Source organism: Scomber scombrus, chromosome 18, assembly GCF_963691925.1.
Source record: "Scomber scombrus chromosome 18, fScoSco1.1, whole genome shotgun sequence".
Taxonomy (NCBI): domain Eukaryota; kingdom Metazoa; phylum Chordata; class Actinopteri; order Scombriformes; family Scombridae; genus Scomber; species Scomber scombrus.
The window spans coordinates 5,887,532-5,901,517 of record NC_084987.1 but is presented as its reverse complement, the minus strand read 5'-3'; the positions used below and the strand labels follow the sequence as shown (position 1 = coordinate 5,901,517).

Sequence of the window (13,986 nt, the reverse complement as noted above, 5' to 3'; positions counted from 1 at the left end):
AGTTAAATATATTTTTAGTATATCTTATATTTTATTTTTTTATTTATACTGCACTTCTTTTGATTTGTACTTTTATGTATTCTATGTTTTAGCTACTTTTCATTATTTTTTTCTTTTTTTTTACTATTATTATTCATTTTTATTTTCCATCGTATATTACATGAATGTTTTTTTGGTTTTGTTTCTTTTTTCAACATTGTTTTACGTTCTTCTACGTCCTTTTAATGTTACTAATAATAATAATAAAAACAATAATATTAATTAATAATACCCTTTTCTTCACTATAATTAAACTAATAATGATGATAATAATAATAATAATAATAATAATAATAATAATACCCTTTTCTTCACTATTATTAAACTACTACTACTACTACCAATAATAATAATAATAATAATGATGATAATAGTGTTTCTAGTGTTTCTAAACCTTACATTTTAAATTAATTCAGATATTTAACAACAAAAGTATATTTTAATGCAACACATTTTGCTCCACTAAATGTACCTGATGGCTGTAGTTACAGTTTACTACAGCATATAAAAAGATTAAACACTCAAAACATATGACTGGATCATAAAATAAGATAAATCAACGTGGATTTAACAACTTGAGAGAAAATGAAGCAGTGAGGCTGATATTTAAAATGCTACTTACAGGTTTATGCATCAATAATCATAAAATACAGAATAATACAGTGTGTAACTAATCTCTTGTCCTCTCAGTTTATTGTGTATATTAGTAGGTGACAAAATCTGGATGTCGTGTCAGTTAAAATTTTACAGTTTTCCTCACGCTCGTATGTCATCTCTCATCTTTTTTTATGACTGTGACAAACAGAAGTTTTCCTGCTGATAAGCTTTCAAAACTCGGAGAACGGGAACGCTGCCAGAGACTCAGTGTTTCTCACACCTGATCCCGCTCTCAGTGGGTTTATTTATGTGTGTGTGTGAGAAGTGAGCAGAAATCAAAACGCACACACACAGAGAGAAAGAAAACTGTCATGTATATTCTCCAAACAGAGAGAAAAAAAAGCCCAGTTTAACAAACCGTTTAGCTTCACATACAGGCTGAAAATTGTTTTTCTTTGTTGCTTTTGAGATATCAAGTGAGTGATTCTGGCAAGAATTCCAATTTTCCGAGAAGTAGTTTCATTTATTTCAGCTATCGCCTCCAAAGCAGAACAGTCGAAGGTAAAATGTTGCTTCACTGGTGTCAAAAAAAAGGCAAGTTGTTTTACACAAAGGGGCCGTGTTTGTTTTTCTGAAGCAATACCAATGCAAGACTTAACAGCAGCATAAATTACATTATAATGGATAAAAACCTTGCCAGACACATTTTTCATTTCTAGTTACACCCCTTCATTTTTTTACGCTCCCTTCTTTCTTCTGGACAGCTGGTCGTTTTGCTCTCGTTCAGCATATCTGAGGAAAACTCTGACATTATGTGTCTAACACTTTTTTTTTTTTCTCCGTTTCACAACATGGCTCTGATTCCCCTGTGTGTGTGTCTCTCTCTCTCTGCTGCCTCTCACTTACACACACCCACATTTACAATTTCAGGTTGCCTCATTATATTGGATTTGCATTCAAAGTGAAATGAAAACAGACAACATGTTGACTTGACAACTTGTTTTTCTTACCGGATGAATGTTAAGATGAGAAACCATTTGAGAGTCAGTGTTCAGATCAGTGGTGGGAAAAGTGTTCACATCTTTGCATGTCAAATTTTGATCTGCAGAGTAACTTTTGTCATAAATAAACATTGTTTTTACTGTTCATTGCTGTTGTTATAATCTGTAGTTAAAGTAAAAAGGAGTAAAAAAAAAGTAACGATTGTGTGCGATCATAGGCCCATATGATATGATGAACCCTCTTTTCCGTTTCACTAGACTCTAAAATACATTTCTAGCTTAAATAATAATCGGGGAACCACAACAACTGTTATCTGAAGGGAAAAGTTGTTGTTATCTTAAGTATTTAACTCTGTATCTCTTTGTCAAGGATGCAAGTTAAAAGGTGTGAAGACAATTAACAGCTGGGCGAATCTTTTCTGCACCAGGCTGAAATTTTGATTAAATTAAATTAAACCGGTACTGTAGGAATGAATAATAGGCAGGTGAGTTGTAACCATTTTAACGTACGGCAGTGTCAGGGTAACATTTTTGCTTTTTTTTTTAGTAAATAGTAAGAAATGAACATATTTGAAGTAAAGAAGTACTACAAAAATTTACTTTTGGCTGCAAATTTCCTATATTTTTTCTTTATTTTTTACAAACCAACAATGAATTGAAGTATTGTGTGTGTATCCAAAGCCTGATATATCTTATTCTTCTGTGCTGCAGACTTCTGTTATTGTCCAAAAACTATTAAAAACACCTCATTGAGTCACACTGTTGGATGTCAAGTTCCTTCACCACAAAGTTTGCAGCCATGTTAGTTTATTTAGAAAATGGCTCAAAAGATTAATAACTGCAATCACATTTTCTATCTCCGGAGAGAAGTTCCATAACCTCTTGACTTTGTGCTACATTGCACATTATAAATAACTTTAATATAAAGTCAAGAGGTTGTGAAATGTAGGACAACAAGTTAGCAAAACACTGTAAACTGAGTCACAGTCTTGCACGTGCTCAGTAGAAACTTCATTACAAAAGACTACTCTCCGGAGAGTGAAAACATGATGGTTATTTGTGGTCTTCGGAGGCGTTTCTAAATAAACTAATGTGACCAAACTCTGCGTGGTGAAGAATATGTCATCCAGTGCAGCCGTGTGGGTCATGGATGTGTTTTCTGATGGTGCAGCACAGAGGAATCAGATGTATCAGGCTTTAGATACACGCACAATACTTATAAGTAAGATCAGTTCATTGGATCTGCACATGATAAGATCCATGACTTGAGTAAATGTTCTTAGTTATATTCACGTCAGATGTTCCTTTTAGTGTTTCTCCGTCCCGCCCTGTTGATTGGTCGATCCTCCTGTGTCTGAATATGACCGCCGTCCCTCTCGCCGTTTGCTATTCTGCTGTTTTTTGGAGCCGTGTGGAGCTGTCCAGAATGTAGTGGTGCTGAAAATCCTGATCCAGTGTGCAGAGCCAACAGAGAGCCGCCGGGGGACAGATCTGTTATCTCTCTCTCTCTGAGCTCATACTTGTGTACTGCGCTGCATCACTGATGCTCTGAAGTGGCTTCTTGGCTCTCTCAAGGGTGATGACAAGAGCGAGAGACTGTACAGTTTATCATGTGAAGTGTTGTTGTCCATTATGAGTGTCTGTAATGCAGAGTTCAGTGACGAATTGTTTGCTGTGAAGGGTTAGACGAATATATCTGTGATGGTATTGGCTTTTTTCCCACATAGCTTCAAGGCAATTAATTAGTAAAAACTGTCTTTTAAATTCATCCTGTCTAAAAAAACTGAAATAACAAAATCAATCCATGAGATGTTTCTTAATTAATTTAAAAGAAAATGAAGGGAAACACTGTCAGGACATTAAAATTCTTGACAGACAATGTAAAATATCAACGCTATGTGTGTCGGGGAAGGTTAGGCATTAAAAGCACTTTGGTGAAGGTAAATGAAAGATTGTGTTTTTAAGTTAAATATTAATACATACATTGTGCTTCAAGTCACTGTGGACTTTTTCTCTGTACTAAACCAAGACCATAATGTTTCCCTAACCTTAACCAAGTGCCTCCAGTGCCCAAACATTACCATAAAAATGTTAAATAACCCCCGTAAATGATCTAGGAACTTAATATTTTACTCATACACTCAGTATCAACATTTATTTTCCCCCCAACTTGCCAAATATGTTAATTAAAGAACATTTTCTCATTAAGTTGACAGAAAACGTCGGGGCGGCATTATGTTTCCTTCAAAGCATATTTGCTGTTTCAATTTAGAAGTATATAAACATCATTTGCGGCAGACAGGGTTGAATAGAGGGTTGCTTTGTTTATTACCCACAACATTACACAAGTGTTGGACATAACAAAGAACGTACTCGGTCACTGAGTCATTAAAATCTAACACAGTTAATCCTCCAGGGAGCTTAAATTTACTCAGCAAATTTTCACAATGTGCACAGTTTACATTTCAGGCTGCTGAAGAAGTTAGTAGAGGAAAGTTCACGATGTGGAAACTATGAATGGAAAGTTCTTAGCGGTTCTGCTCGTCGGATTTTGACACTACTTACAGGAGGAGGAGAAGGGCAGGAGGTCACCGAAAACATGAGGATACGTTAAAAAAACTGCAATAAGTAAAGATAAAACATGCAAGAAGATAAGGACAATGAGAGCAGAAAATACATTTTTTTTATCTTGTACCCTCATTTACTTTTTAATCTACAGTTTGGTGCTTTTATTTAATTATTTATTTATTTAATGTCATACTTCACATCCCTATTATTACCTGATTTTGGGTTTTTAGCTATTTCTAATCCTGCATCTGCTGTTTGATGAGATTCATGATAGCGCTCCTGTTTTTTATTGGGTGCTGTTATTACTGAGTGCTTTATTAAATACAAAGTCATTTATTGCTTTGTGTGTGTGTGTGTGTGTGTGTGTGTGTGTGTAAGGGGGAGGGGTGTATTGTTTTATTGTGTGAAGCACTTTGTGTTACATTTAGTTTTGTATGAAAAGTGCTAATTGATTGATTGATTAAATGAATAACCAAAGTTCATGACAACCTACTCACTGATGAAAAGGGTTGGATGTGCTAAAATATGAGCTGAATCAGAATAGAAATGAATATCAGAGACATTTACCATCTCTACAGTTTAGTTTAGTTTAGTTTAGTTTGGTGTGGTTTGGTTTGGTTTGGTTTGGCTTAGTTTGGTTTGTTTTGGTTTGGTTTGGTTTGGTTTGGCTTAGTTTAGTTTAGTTTGGTTTAGTTTAGTTTAGTTTAGTTTAGTTTGGTTTAGTTTAGTTTAGTTTGGTTTGGTTTGGTTTGGTTTGGCTTGGCTTAGTTTAGTTTAGTTTAGTTTGGTTTGGTTTGGTTTGGATTGGTTTAGTTTGGTTTGGTTTGGCTTGGCTTGGCTTAGTTTAGTTTGGTTTGGTTTAGTTTGGTTTGGTTTGGTTTGGTTTGGTTTAGTTTAGTTTAGTTTAGTTTGGTTTGGTTTGGTTTGGTTTGGTTTGGTTTGGTTTGGATTGGTTTAGTTTGGTTTGGCTTGGCTTGGCTTAGTTTAGTTTGGTTTGGTTTGGTTTAGTTTGGTTTGGTTTGGTTTGGTTTGGTTTAGTTTGGTTTGGTTTGGTTTAGTTTGGCTTAGTTTGGTTTGGTTTGGTTGGGTTTAGTTTGGCTTAGTTTGGTTTGGTTCGGTTCAGTTCAGTTTAGTTTAGTTTGGTTTGGTTTGGTTTAGTTTAATTTAGCCTAGTTTAGTTTAGTTTAGTAGTTTTGGTACAATACATGTTTCACTTAATATTACCTCAACAATGCAACTCTTTAAAAGTAGCACCTGTACTCTTATTAGACGTATATTCTGAAGTAGTTCTATAATATCGGCTGCAGTACTGTGGAGTGAGACACTGGTTTGTGTTTTGCATGTTTTAGAAATCATTGTAGCATGAAGTCTGAATGTCTGCAGAAAGTCTGAGAGCTGAAAATTAACAGTATTTATACAAGAGGTGTCATCATGCGGTGAAGGTTAGAAGTGCTGCATGTCTGTAGCAGTCTGTTCCCATAGCAACCCGAGTTTGTTAGAGAGTGATGTGTATAGAAACTTCTCACAAACTTCTGTTGTTTGTTTTGCTTTGTCTTTGTTTTAATCACGTCTTCTCCTTCTGCCTCCCCCACCCCACCTCCTGTGTAGTGTCTCTCTGGGAATGATGGTGTTGCCACTGGTGCCGCCCTCTGTGTCGCCATGACGATGCCATTCAGCCCCCTGTCCAGCGACGACGAGCAACAAAGGATGCTGGGAAACAATCGACATCTCTACCCAGGGGCGGAGGACGAGGAGGAGGAAGAGGAAGAGGAGGAGGAGGAAATGGAAGAAGACGACCGCGATGAGGACGGGGAGGAGGAGAATGGCGAGCTGGAGGGGGAAGAGGAAGAGGACGAGGAGGAGATGGTGGAGGAGGTCAGGCGAGGAGGAGGCCTGTCTCGAGGGGGAAGGGGTGAGGGACACAGGCAGTCAGGTAAACTGGCTGGGCGACCCACCGGGGACAGACAGATCCGGTCAGGGAACCCTGGGCACACCACAAACCCCTATTCATCCAACCCGGGGCCCACGCACCAACAGCCAGCCAATCAGATACAGCAGCAGCAGCAGAGGAGGCTGAAGGAGCGCAGCGCCAGCTCGGTGCCATCTGAGGACGCCCACATCGCCATGATGGTGTTTCGCATCGGCATCCCGGACATAAAGCAAACGGTCAGTGCTGTCACCGCAAACACCCACAGAATGTGCCAACACCATGGCTCCAGTCCTGACAGGTCAAACCCACTCTGCTCTTCTGAGTAGTTCTTCTGAATACAGATATAATTTAATCCATTTCTCATCATCAAAGAGTAAAAGCGCTTAGTTTTCATATCCAGTAAGTGCACACTCATAAAAAAGTCATAACATGCATCAGTTAGTTTAGTCTTTAAAGGGGCAGTTCACCAATTTATGCATGAAATTCAGTTTACTTATCATAAAAAGTCTCAACTTGAACTCACACTTTTTCCTGTCAGGTGCTCATATGAACATAGAAACTGCTGCGATCATTCCTCCTCTTCATACTGACAGTTAGAAGATCTCTTAATGTGCTTACAGTGTAAGTGATGAGGGGCCAAAATCTACTAGTTCTCATTTTGAGTAAAAAATGATACAATATGAATGTAATATGAGGCTTCAGCAGTCTGAATTAGTCATATCAAGTGGGTTATCTTTGTTCCCCCTCTTTGTGTCTTGAAGGACAGTGTTTCTCTGTTGAGCTGTGGTGGAAGTATAGTAACACAAAGAAGGACTTTGACACTAAAAAGACATTGAAAGATATCTACTTGACTTCTAAATTTGACTCTAATGGTCAGTATGAACAGGAGGAATTATTACAGCAAGAAAAACTGTTTTTCTACTTTTCCTTTTTTTGTGTGAGGTTTTCTTGTACAAGTTTTCTAACTCTCTTAACTGCCTAAACCGCGTAAAAATTGCATCCTGATGAATGCCACCTGTTCATGACCAGGTGTGTGTTCATTAACATAAGCCACATCCCTAAAATTGCCATACAAGGCTCCATGTTCTGCAAAAAAAGAAAAAAAAAACTGCACAGCTTCAAGTCCTGCTTCCAGTGAGTCAGTAGTCATGGTCACAAATCAATTACAAGACATGAACCCAGCCAATGTGTCATGAGAGCAGCTCTGCACTGAGAAATAGAAATGAAGAGAGAATGCTTTGATATGAAGTTTAATACAAACCCCCCCCCCACTCCATGATGGGAGGCGGTCAAGGGATGTGACAGTCACTGAGTTATTAGAGGAGAAAATTACAGTCTACAGAGACATCTGCCGGATTAAGAGAAGTTTCCAACAACTACTGAAATGTAAAATTTGCTGCACCAAAATATGCCAATAAAAAAAACGAATAAATCTAACACAGCTTTCAGTAACTTGGCAGCCATGATGATGATATGGCAATAATATAGCAAACCATATATAAACTCTGAATTAATTCAGATTAAGGCCTTATAATTAAAAACACGGTCGCCAATAAAGTTGGAATAATATTGTTTTCAGACAGATTCCTCTTTTTATTTTCTATTTATACACATCAGTAATCACCTTTGACTAGGTGCAATGAGATTGATCAATACAATTTTGAGAATATATACACCTTATCTATCAAGAATAAATCACATTTTCACAATCATTTCATGGAAAGAGGTAAAAAAAATAAGTGTTTTGTCCCCTGTGGAGAAGGCAGAAATGATCTATGTATGACATGCACGACAGATGTGGACCACTCTTAAATGTTGTTCGTACCTAAGAGAAAAACGATGGATGCCAAAAATCAATTGTACGTACATTTTAAGAACCAATCTGCTTCCTCCATGAGACCTGTTGTTCATTTATGCCCCCGAGCAGATTTTAAAATTGTGAATTTATCCTTTAAGATGGTATTACAGCTATGGAGTTTGAAAGAAGTGAGTTTAGATCACAGGGGGTGTCTGATGAAAGACATGTTGAGTTGTATTATGGGAATTGTAGGCTCCAGCATGTTTGGGGCCTGAACCAAACTAAGCACAGAATATCTCGGGCTTGGTTCTGACCATTCTTATTTTAATCTCCCTCTTGTGTGTTCGTAAACTTTTCCAGAAGAGCAATACTAAACATAACATTTGGCCTCAGGCAGCAACATTCTCTTAAATTTCTGGTAAGAGAACAAATAAGAGAGGTCGACTCCAGATGCACCAAACGTTCTTAACCAGCAAAATCTTCTCTTACCCAGGTGGGTGTGCTGAATGATGGATCCCACTTGATCTTAAATTGGAGGCCTGTGGCCGATTGTTTGTTATGAGCATCGGTAACGCCCCCCTAAACACTATATAAGGGCAGCTGTTGTTGCTGTGTGAAAATACACTGGCACATATCCAGTAATCAGAGAGATGCCACCGGGAAAAAAAGGCAGCAAGAAGAAGATGAACTACAGCAGTAATGAAATGGGGTTTGGCTGATAGAAGACAGTCATCGACCGCTAAGCCTCTTCCATCATAAAATTGTGATTTCAAAGTGCACCCTCCCCGGTCGTCTGATGATCTTTTGCATGGATTAAATTAGTGTTATTGGCTATTTATTCACACAGATTGTATTACACTTACAGTAACATAGCGAGTGTAATACAGGGTCGCTGAGCTTTTTTCTCATCTTTGTACGAGTGCTCTCGACCACTAGTGAAATCTTCTCTTACCTAAGAGAAGAGCAAAAATAAGAAAACATTGTTGAATCCTAGAAATCAGTAGATTCTGAAAAAAATAAGAACAAATCATGGATACAAACAGAAATAAGAGGGATTTTGTTCATATATGGCTTCTTGCACGAGGCCCATTATGTACCTGACGTACTCGAGGACCCAGGGAGCTCTAGTTTAGAGTTTGTGTTGATGTCATTTTGTCTGACCCTGCACAGGCAGGTATTTTTTTTAGAGTGTCAAAGGGCAAAAGGCTTAGTGAAAAGTCCATCTGAAAACATGATGAAATAGCCTTCACCTTCACTTTGAAGACTTCACAACAAGGGAGCCTTCACATCTTCAAACAGAGTGTTGGCACCCTCAGGTTTTATTAAGGACAGTTATGCTTCTGTACTGACACCTTGCAGTCTGAGCCCCGGAGCTGTGAGGAGTGATATTAGATAGGAGGGATTCACGTTCGGCCTCCGTGCCCCCTGGGGGAACCAGCGTGTCCTAATCTGTCCATGAGTGTGTTGTTGACAGCAGCATGTGTGGTCAAATCAGTCAAAACCTTTAATGTGCAGCGCTCAACAAAAAAAGAAAAAAAGAGAAGTGCAAGTCTCGGAGGATTGGGGCGTATTGTGTCGATTAGATTCTTTCTTTCTCGCTGCATCACCAGCGGGGGGAAAAAAACCGAGGGAAGCACAAATACTCGTCAGCAAAGTGATTGATCTGAGAGGGAGAGAGAGACATTCAAGGTGACCCGGCTCCAGAGAGAAAAAAAGAGAAAGAGAGAGAGAGAGAGAGAGAGAGAGAGAGAGAGAGAGAGAGAAGAGCCATCTCACTGATAATACAATACGTGCGTAAGAATTGAATTTTAAAAACACTACAAGCAGGAAAGGATTCGCGGATAGTCAAAGAGTGACGTTGAACCGCTTCATGTCACCAAAGAGGTTGTAAACGGTGTGATAAGCGCGCCGTGAAAAGCCCTTTGACTGGTGTGACTGTTTTTTTTAAAGAGGGTCATCCAGAATCATGATAGGCCTTATCCGCCTATCGCTCTCCATAATTTCCCAGATGTGGTCTTACATCACTTCACATCAGTGCAAAGTGCGTCTAAAGTGGCTTCCTGGGTTGGAAATGTAGCTGCCTCCGTGTACAGTATGCCTGTTCTCCCACTCCTGAGAAATTAAACAGTCAGCAGCGCCAGACGCCCAGGCATTTTTTTCTTTTTTTTGTGTCTCTCTCTCTCTCTCTCTTTTTTTTTCCCACCAGCTCTGTGTTTCTCTGATGAGAGATCTATTCAAGTGAATCATGAGGAGTAACTCTCTTGTGCTGATAATTGAATTACAAAGAACAGGGAATCAAGGATGTGTGAGCGACCGACTGAGGCTGCATCCGACTCTGTGTTTTTTTTATGCAAAAGGAAGGGAGAGAGAGAAGAAGAAGGATAAACAGGAGAAAGAGAGAGAGGAAGAAAATGGAGGAGTGTGCATCTCTGCTCATTGCTAGATGAAAGCTGAACCAGACTGTCTTTGTGCTCAGCAAACAGAAGGCCGCGTTCCTCCGACATTAGCTGTCTGTCCTCTTTTTTGTCCTCTCTATTAAGCGACCAAGGCCTCTGCGACTCCTTTATAAATCATCAGCTGGAATACAACTCCAAATGAAATAAATGTATTTGTGATCGCTCCTGTGTGTATGTGTGTGTCCACAGTTTTATATTTACCACCCCAGTGCACTATAAATGCCTCGCTCAACGCTTCTTTCTCCCTCTTGCTGCCGTGTGATTTATTATTGATCTGTGCATGGGTGTTTTTTTTTTCAGCAGCGTGCTTGATTCAGTGTTTTTAAATCCCACCATAAATAATTCACCCGCTGCCTATTTATTTCTAACAAATCGACATCAAAGTTTAATTGTAAAAAGATGGATAAATGCGAACGCTCACTCAAGGGTCTAAATTGCTACAGTCATATGAAGATAGATGGATATGAAATAATGGTGGAAGATGTATTCAGATCCTTTATTTAAGTAAAAGTACAAATACAGCCAAGTAAAAATACTCCATTACAAGTAAAAGTCCTGCATGAAAAATCCTACTTACACAAAATTACACAAGAATTACGCGAGTGATGTAGTATGCAGTATTACAGTAAAAGTACTGCAGTATTATGAGTGATGTAGTATGCAGTATTATAGTAAAAATACTGCAGTATTATGAGTGATGTAGTATGCAGTATTACAGTAAAAGTACTGCAGTATTATGAGTGATGTAGTATGAAGTATTACAGTAAAAGTACTGCAGTATTATGAGTGATGTAGTATGCAGTATTACAGTAAAAGTACTGCAGTATTATGAGTGATGTAGTATGCAGTATTACAGTAAAAGTACTGCAGTATTATGAGTGATGTAGTATGCAGTATTACAGTAAAAGTACTGCAGTATTATGAGCGATGTAGTATGCAGTATTACAGTAAAAGTACTGCAGTATTATGAGTGATGTAGTAAAAGTACTGCAGTATTATGAGTGATGTAGTATGCAGTATTACAGTAAAAGTAGTGGTTTGGTCCCTCTGACTGATATATTATTATTATGACATCATTAGATTATTAATAGTGAAGCATCAGTGTTAGAGCAGCATGTTACTGTTGTAGCTGCTGGAGGTGGAGCTAGTTTACACTACTTTATATACAGTTAGCTAGTTTAGTCCAGTGGTTCCCAACCTAGGGGTGGGGCCCCTCCAAAGGGTCAGCAGATAAATGTGAGGGGTGGTGAGCTGATTAATGGGAGAGGAAAGAAGAAAAAACTAAGTTCTGATACACAAAAAAAAAAATCACTATTTGGCGGAGCTGTTAACAACTCATAGACATCTGAAATGTGAGCTGACTACACACTGCTTTTTGGTTTCATCTTTAACAATGTGTTGTATTTTAAAAGCTTGTTATATTATCCATTACAAATCTTCATGTGAAAAGTAACAAAAGCTGTCAAATAAATGCAGTGGAGTAGAAGGAACAATATTTCCCTCTGAAGTATAAAGTTAAATAAAGTGGAAGTATAAAATGGCATCAAATGGAAATGATGAAGTAAAATTGAAGTGCCTCAAAATTGCACTTAAATGCAGTACTTCAGTTAATGTATTTGATAACTTTCCACCACTGAGATGAACTGAGGTAAAATGGGCACGGAGAGATGAGTGTTTAAAGGCAGAAGGAGGCAGAAAAAGGAGGATGAAGTGGAGACAAAGTAGGTAAAAGCACAATGGAGAAGACAGAGATGAAGGTAAATGGAGGCAGGCAGAGATAGAAGTAGATCAGAGTGGATAGATGTAGACAGAAGGTAGCTGAGAAAGACAGGAGTGGGAAGAGATTAAGGCAGATAGAAGAAGACAGTTAGATAGAAATAGATCCAGATGGATAAAGTGAAGCAGACAGAAATAAATGAAGGTGGAATGAGATTGATAGAAATAGATATGAGGAGTTCAATACGAAGAGGCTTTTTTTTACTAACTCGAGCTGATTGATGTTGACTTTTAAAGCTGCCTGTAAGCAGTGTTTTATGTTAATTTCCCTAAATCAAAAACTCAAACAGCATGTACAGTAACAGACAATAAAAATTTTAATAGCTTAAAAAGGAGAATTCAAGATTAATCAACATACATGAGTGCACATACAGCATGTATATATGTGTGTATGTGTATATACAGTATATGTGTATTCTATATATATATACATTATTATCTTTCTATATTCTTTCTCTTTCAGTTTATTTGGCTTTTTTCCTTCCTTTTTGCATATTAATATGTGTGTTTTTACACCAATACGCTTTAAAATGTTTAAATAGGTTAAGTACCTTTAAGTACAATTTTTTATCATACAGTATATAAGCAAATTTAAATCTTACAATGCATCCATGAAATAAAGTATATATGGATATATATTAAAAAAAAGATTAATCCAAACAAAACTTTTTCAAATTAGCTTTTTACTTTACAAAGAGAAAATCACCCGTAGAAATATACAAACTCATTTAAGAAGAAATTCCACTTAAAAAGAAAAAGTTAAGCTTCTAATTTAATCATGGGAGGAAAATTTTTTCTTTTTCTCTGATTTTTCAACAAGTTAGGATTTTAATCTTCTCTAAGTCTTTTAGATTTTTGTGAGTGTGGAAAAAAGGGAAATTACATAATCAACATATATATCTTTAAGCACTTACAGGCCTACTTTAATTACTATATTTTCCATATTTATTTGTTTTTCTTAAATAATATTTTAGTTTTAGCATTTTCCATAACTTGGACTTTACACAAAGGTTTCTGAATCTTTACATTTTCTTAGTGAAGACACACTTTGTTTGTCACACAGTTTCTATTTTCAGACTCTCATGATTGACGAGTGTAATAATATTCATTAAACTGCCTGAAAGACGAGGATGCACTGATGGATCTGGAGGAAAGTTTCACTATAAAAAGGGGCAACAATGATCCAATCCATCAGTCTAACTGTGTAGTATTTGTTTCTTTTTCAGTCTTTTTACGTAGTGTTTGGTCCACATGTTAGTTTGACACAATGTGAATTTGATTAGGAACATAAACTCTGACTCTCAGACATGCATATAAACATTAACATATGAAAGAAGTAAAACTTGACCTTATAGACTTCCTGCCAGCATGTACTGACTCGGTACATATTGCTTTGCTCCCCAAGGTAACGAGAGTTATAACCCGACATCGCTCTGACATTTACTCTGTCTCTCTCTCTCTCTCTCCCATCTTGTCCTGACTCACCCTCTTCAGGACATTTTTCACTTCACTTCCTTCTCTCATTCACACCCTGCATTTTGAGATGCCCCCCCCGATCCCCTCTGATTTTCCCCTTCTGGTTCATCTCCTCCTCCTCCTCCTCCTCCTCCTGCTCTCTCTCCCTCTCTCTCTCTTGTGTTGGGTAATATCCCCTCTACGCTCCCAGTACATTAGGTCTGTTCTACATGTCAGCTAATTCACCCTCTATAAACTCTAATTGCCCGTTAATTGTGTAGTAATGAGATGAGGGAGTGACTGTAGCACGTAAATGCAAATGTTTTCAATCGAGGAGGGGGGGGGGAGAGATTTTTAGTGACGAAG

General features: G+C 37.8%; 1 protein-coding gene across 1 annotated transcript in view; it reads left to right on the top strand.

Annotated features, from left to right (window-relative positions):
- Positions 1-5,864: 5,864 nt before the first annotated feature.
- The window catches only part of shank1 (SH3 and multiple ankyrin repeat domains 1), a 65,876-nt gene continuing 57,754 nt past the window's right edge, over positions 5,865-13,986 (top strand). The window contains exon 1 of the mRNA XM_062438246.1: positions 5,865-6,371. Within this exon, the coding sequence (XP_062294230.1) occupies positions 5,865-6,371 (507 nt within the window). The remainder of the gene's footprint in view (positions 6,372-13,986) is intronic.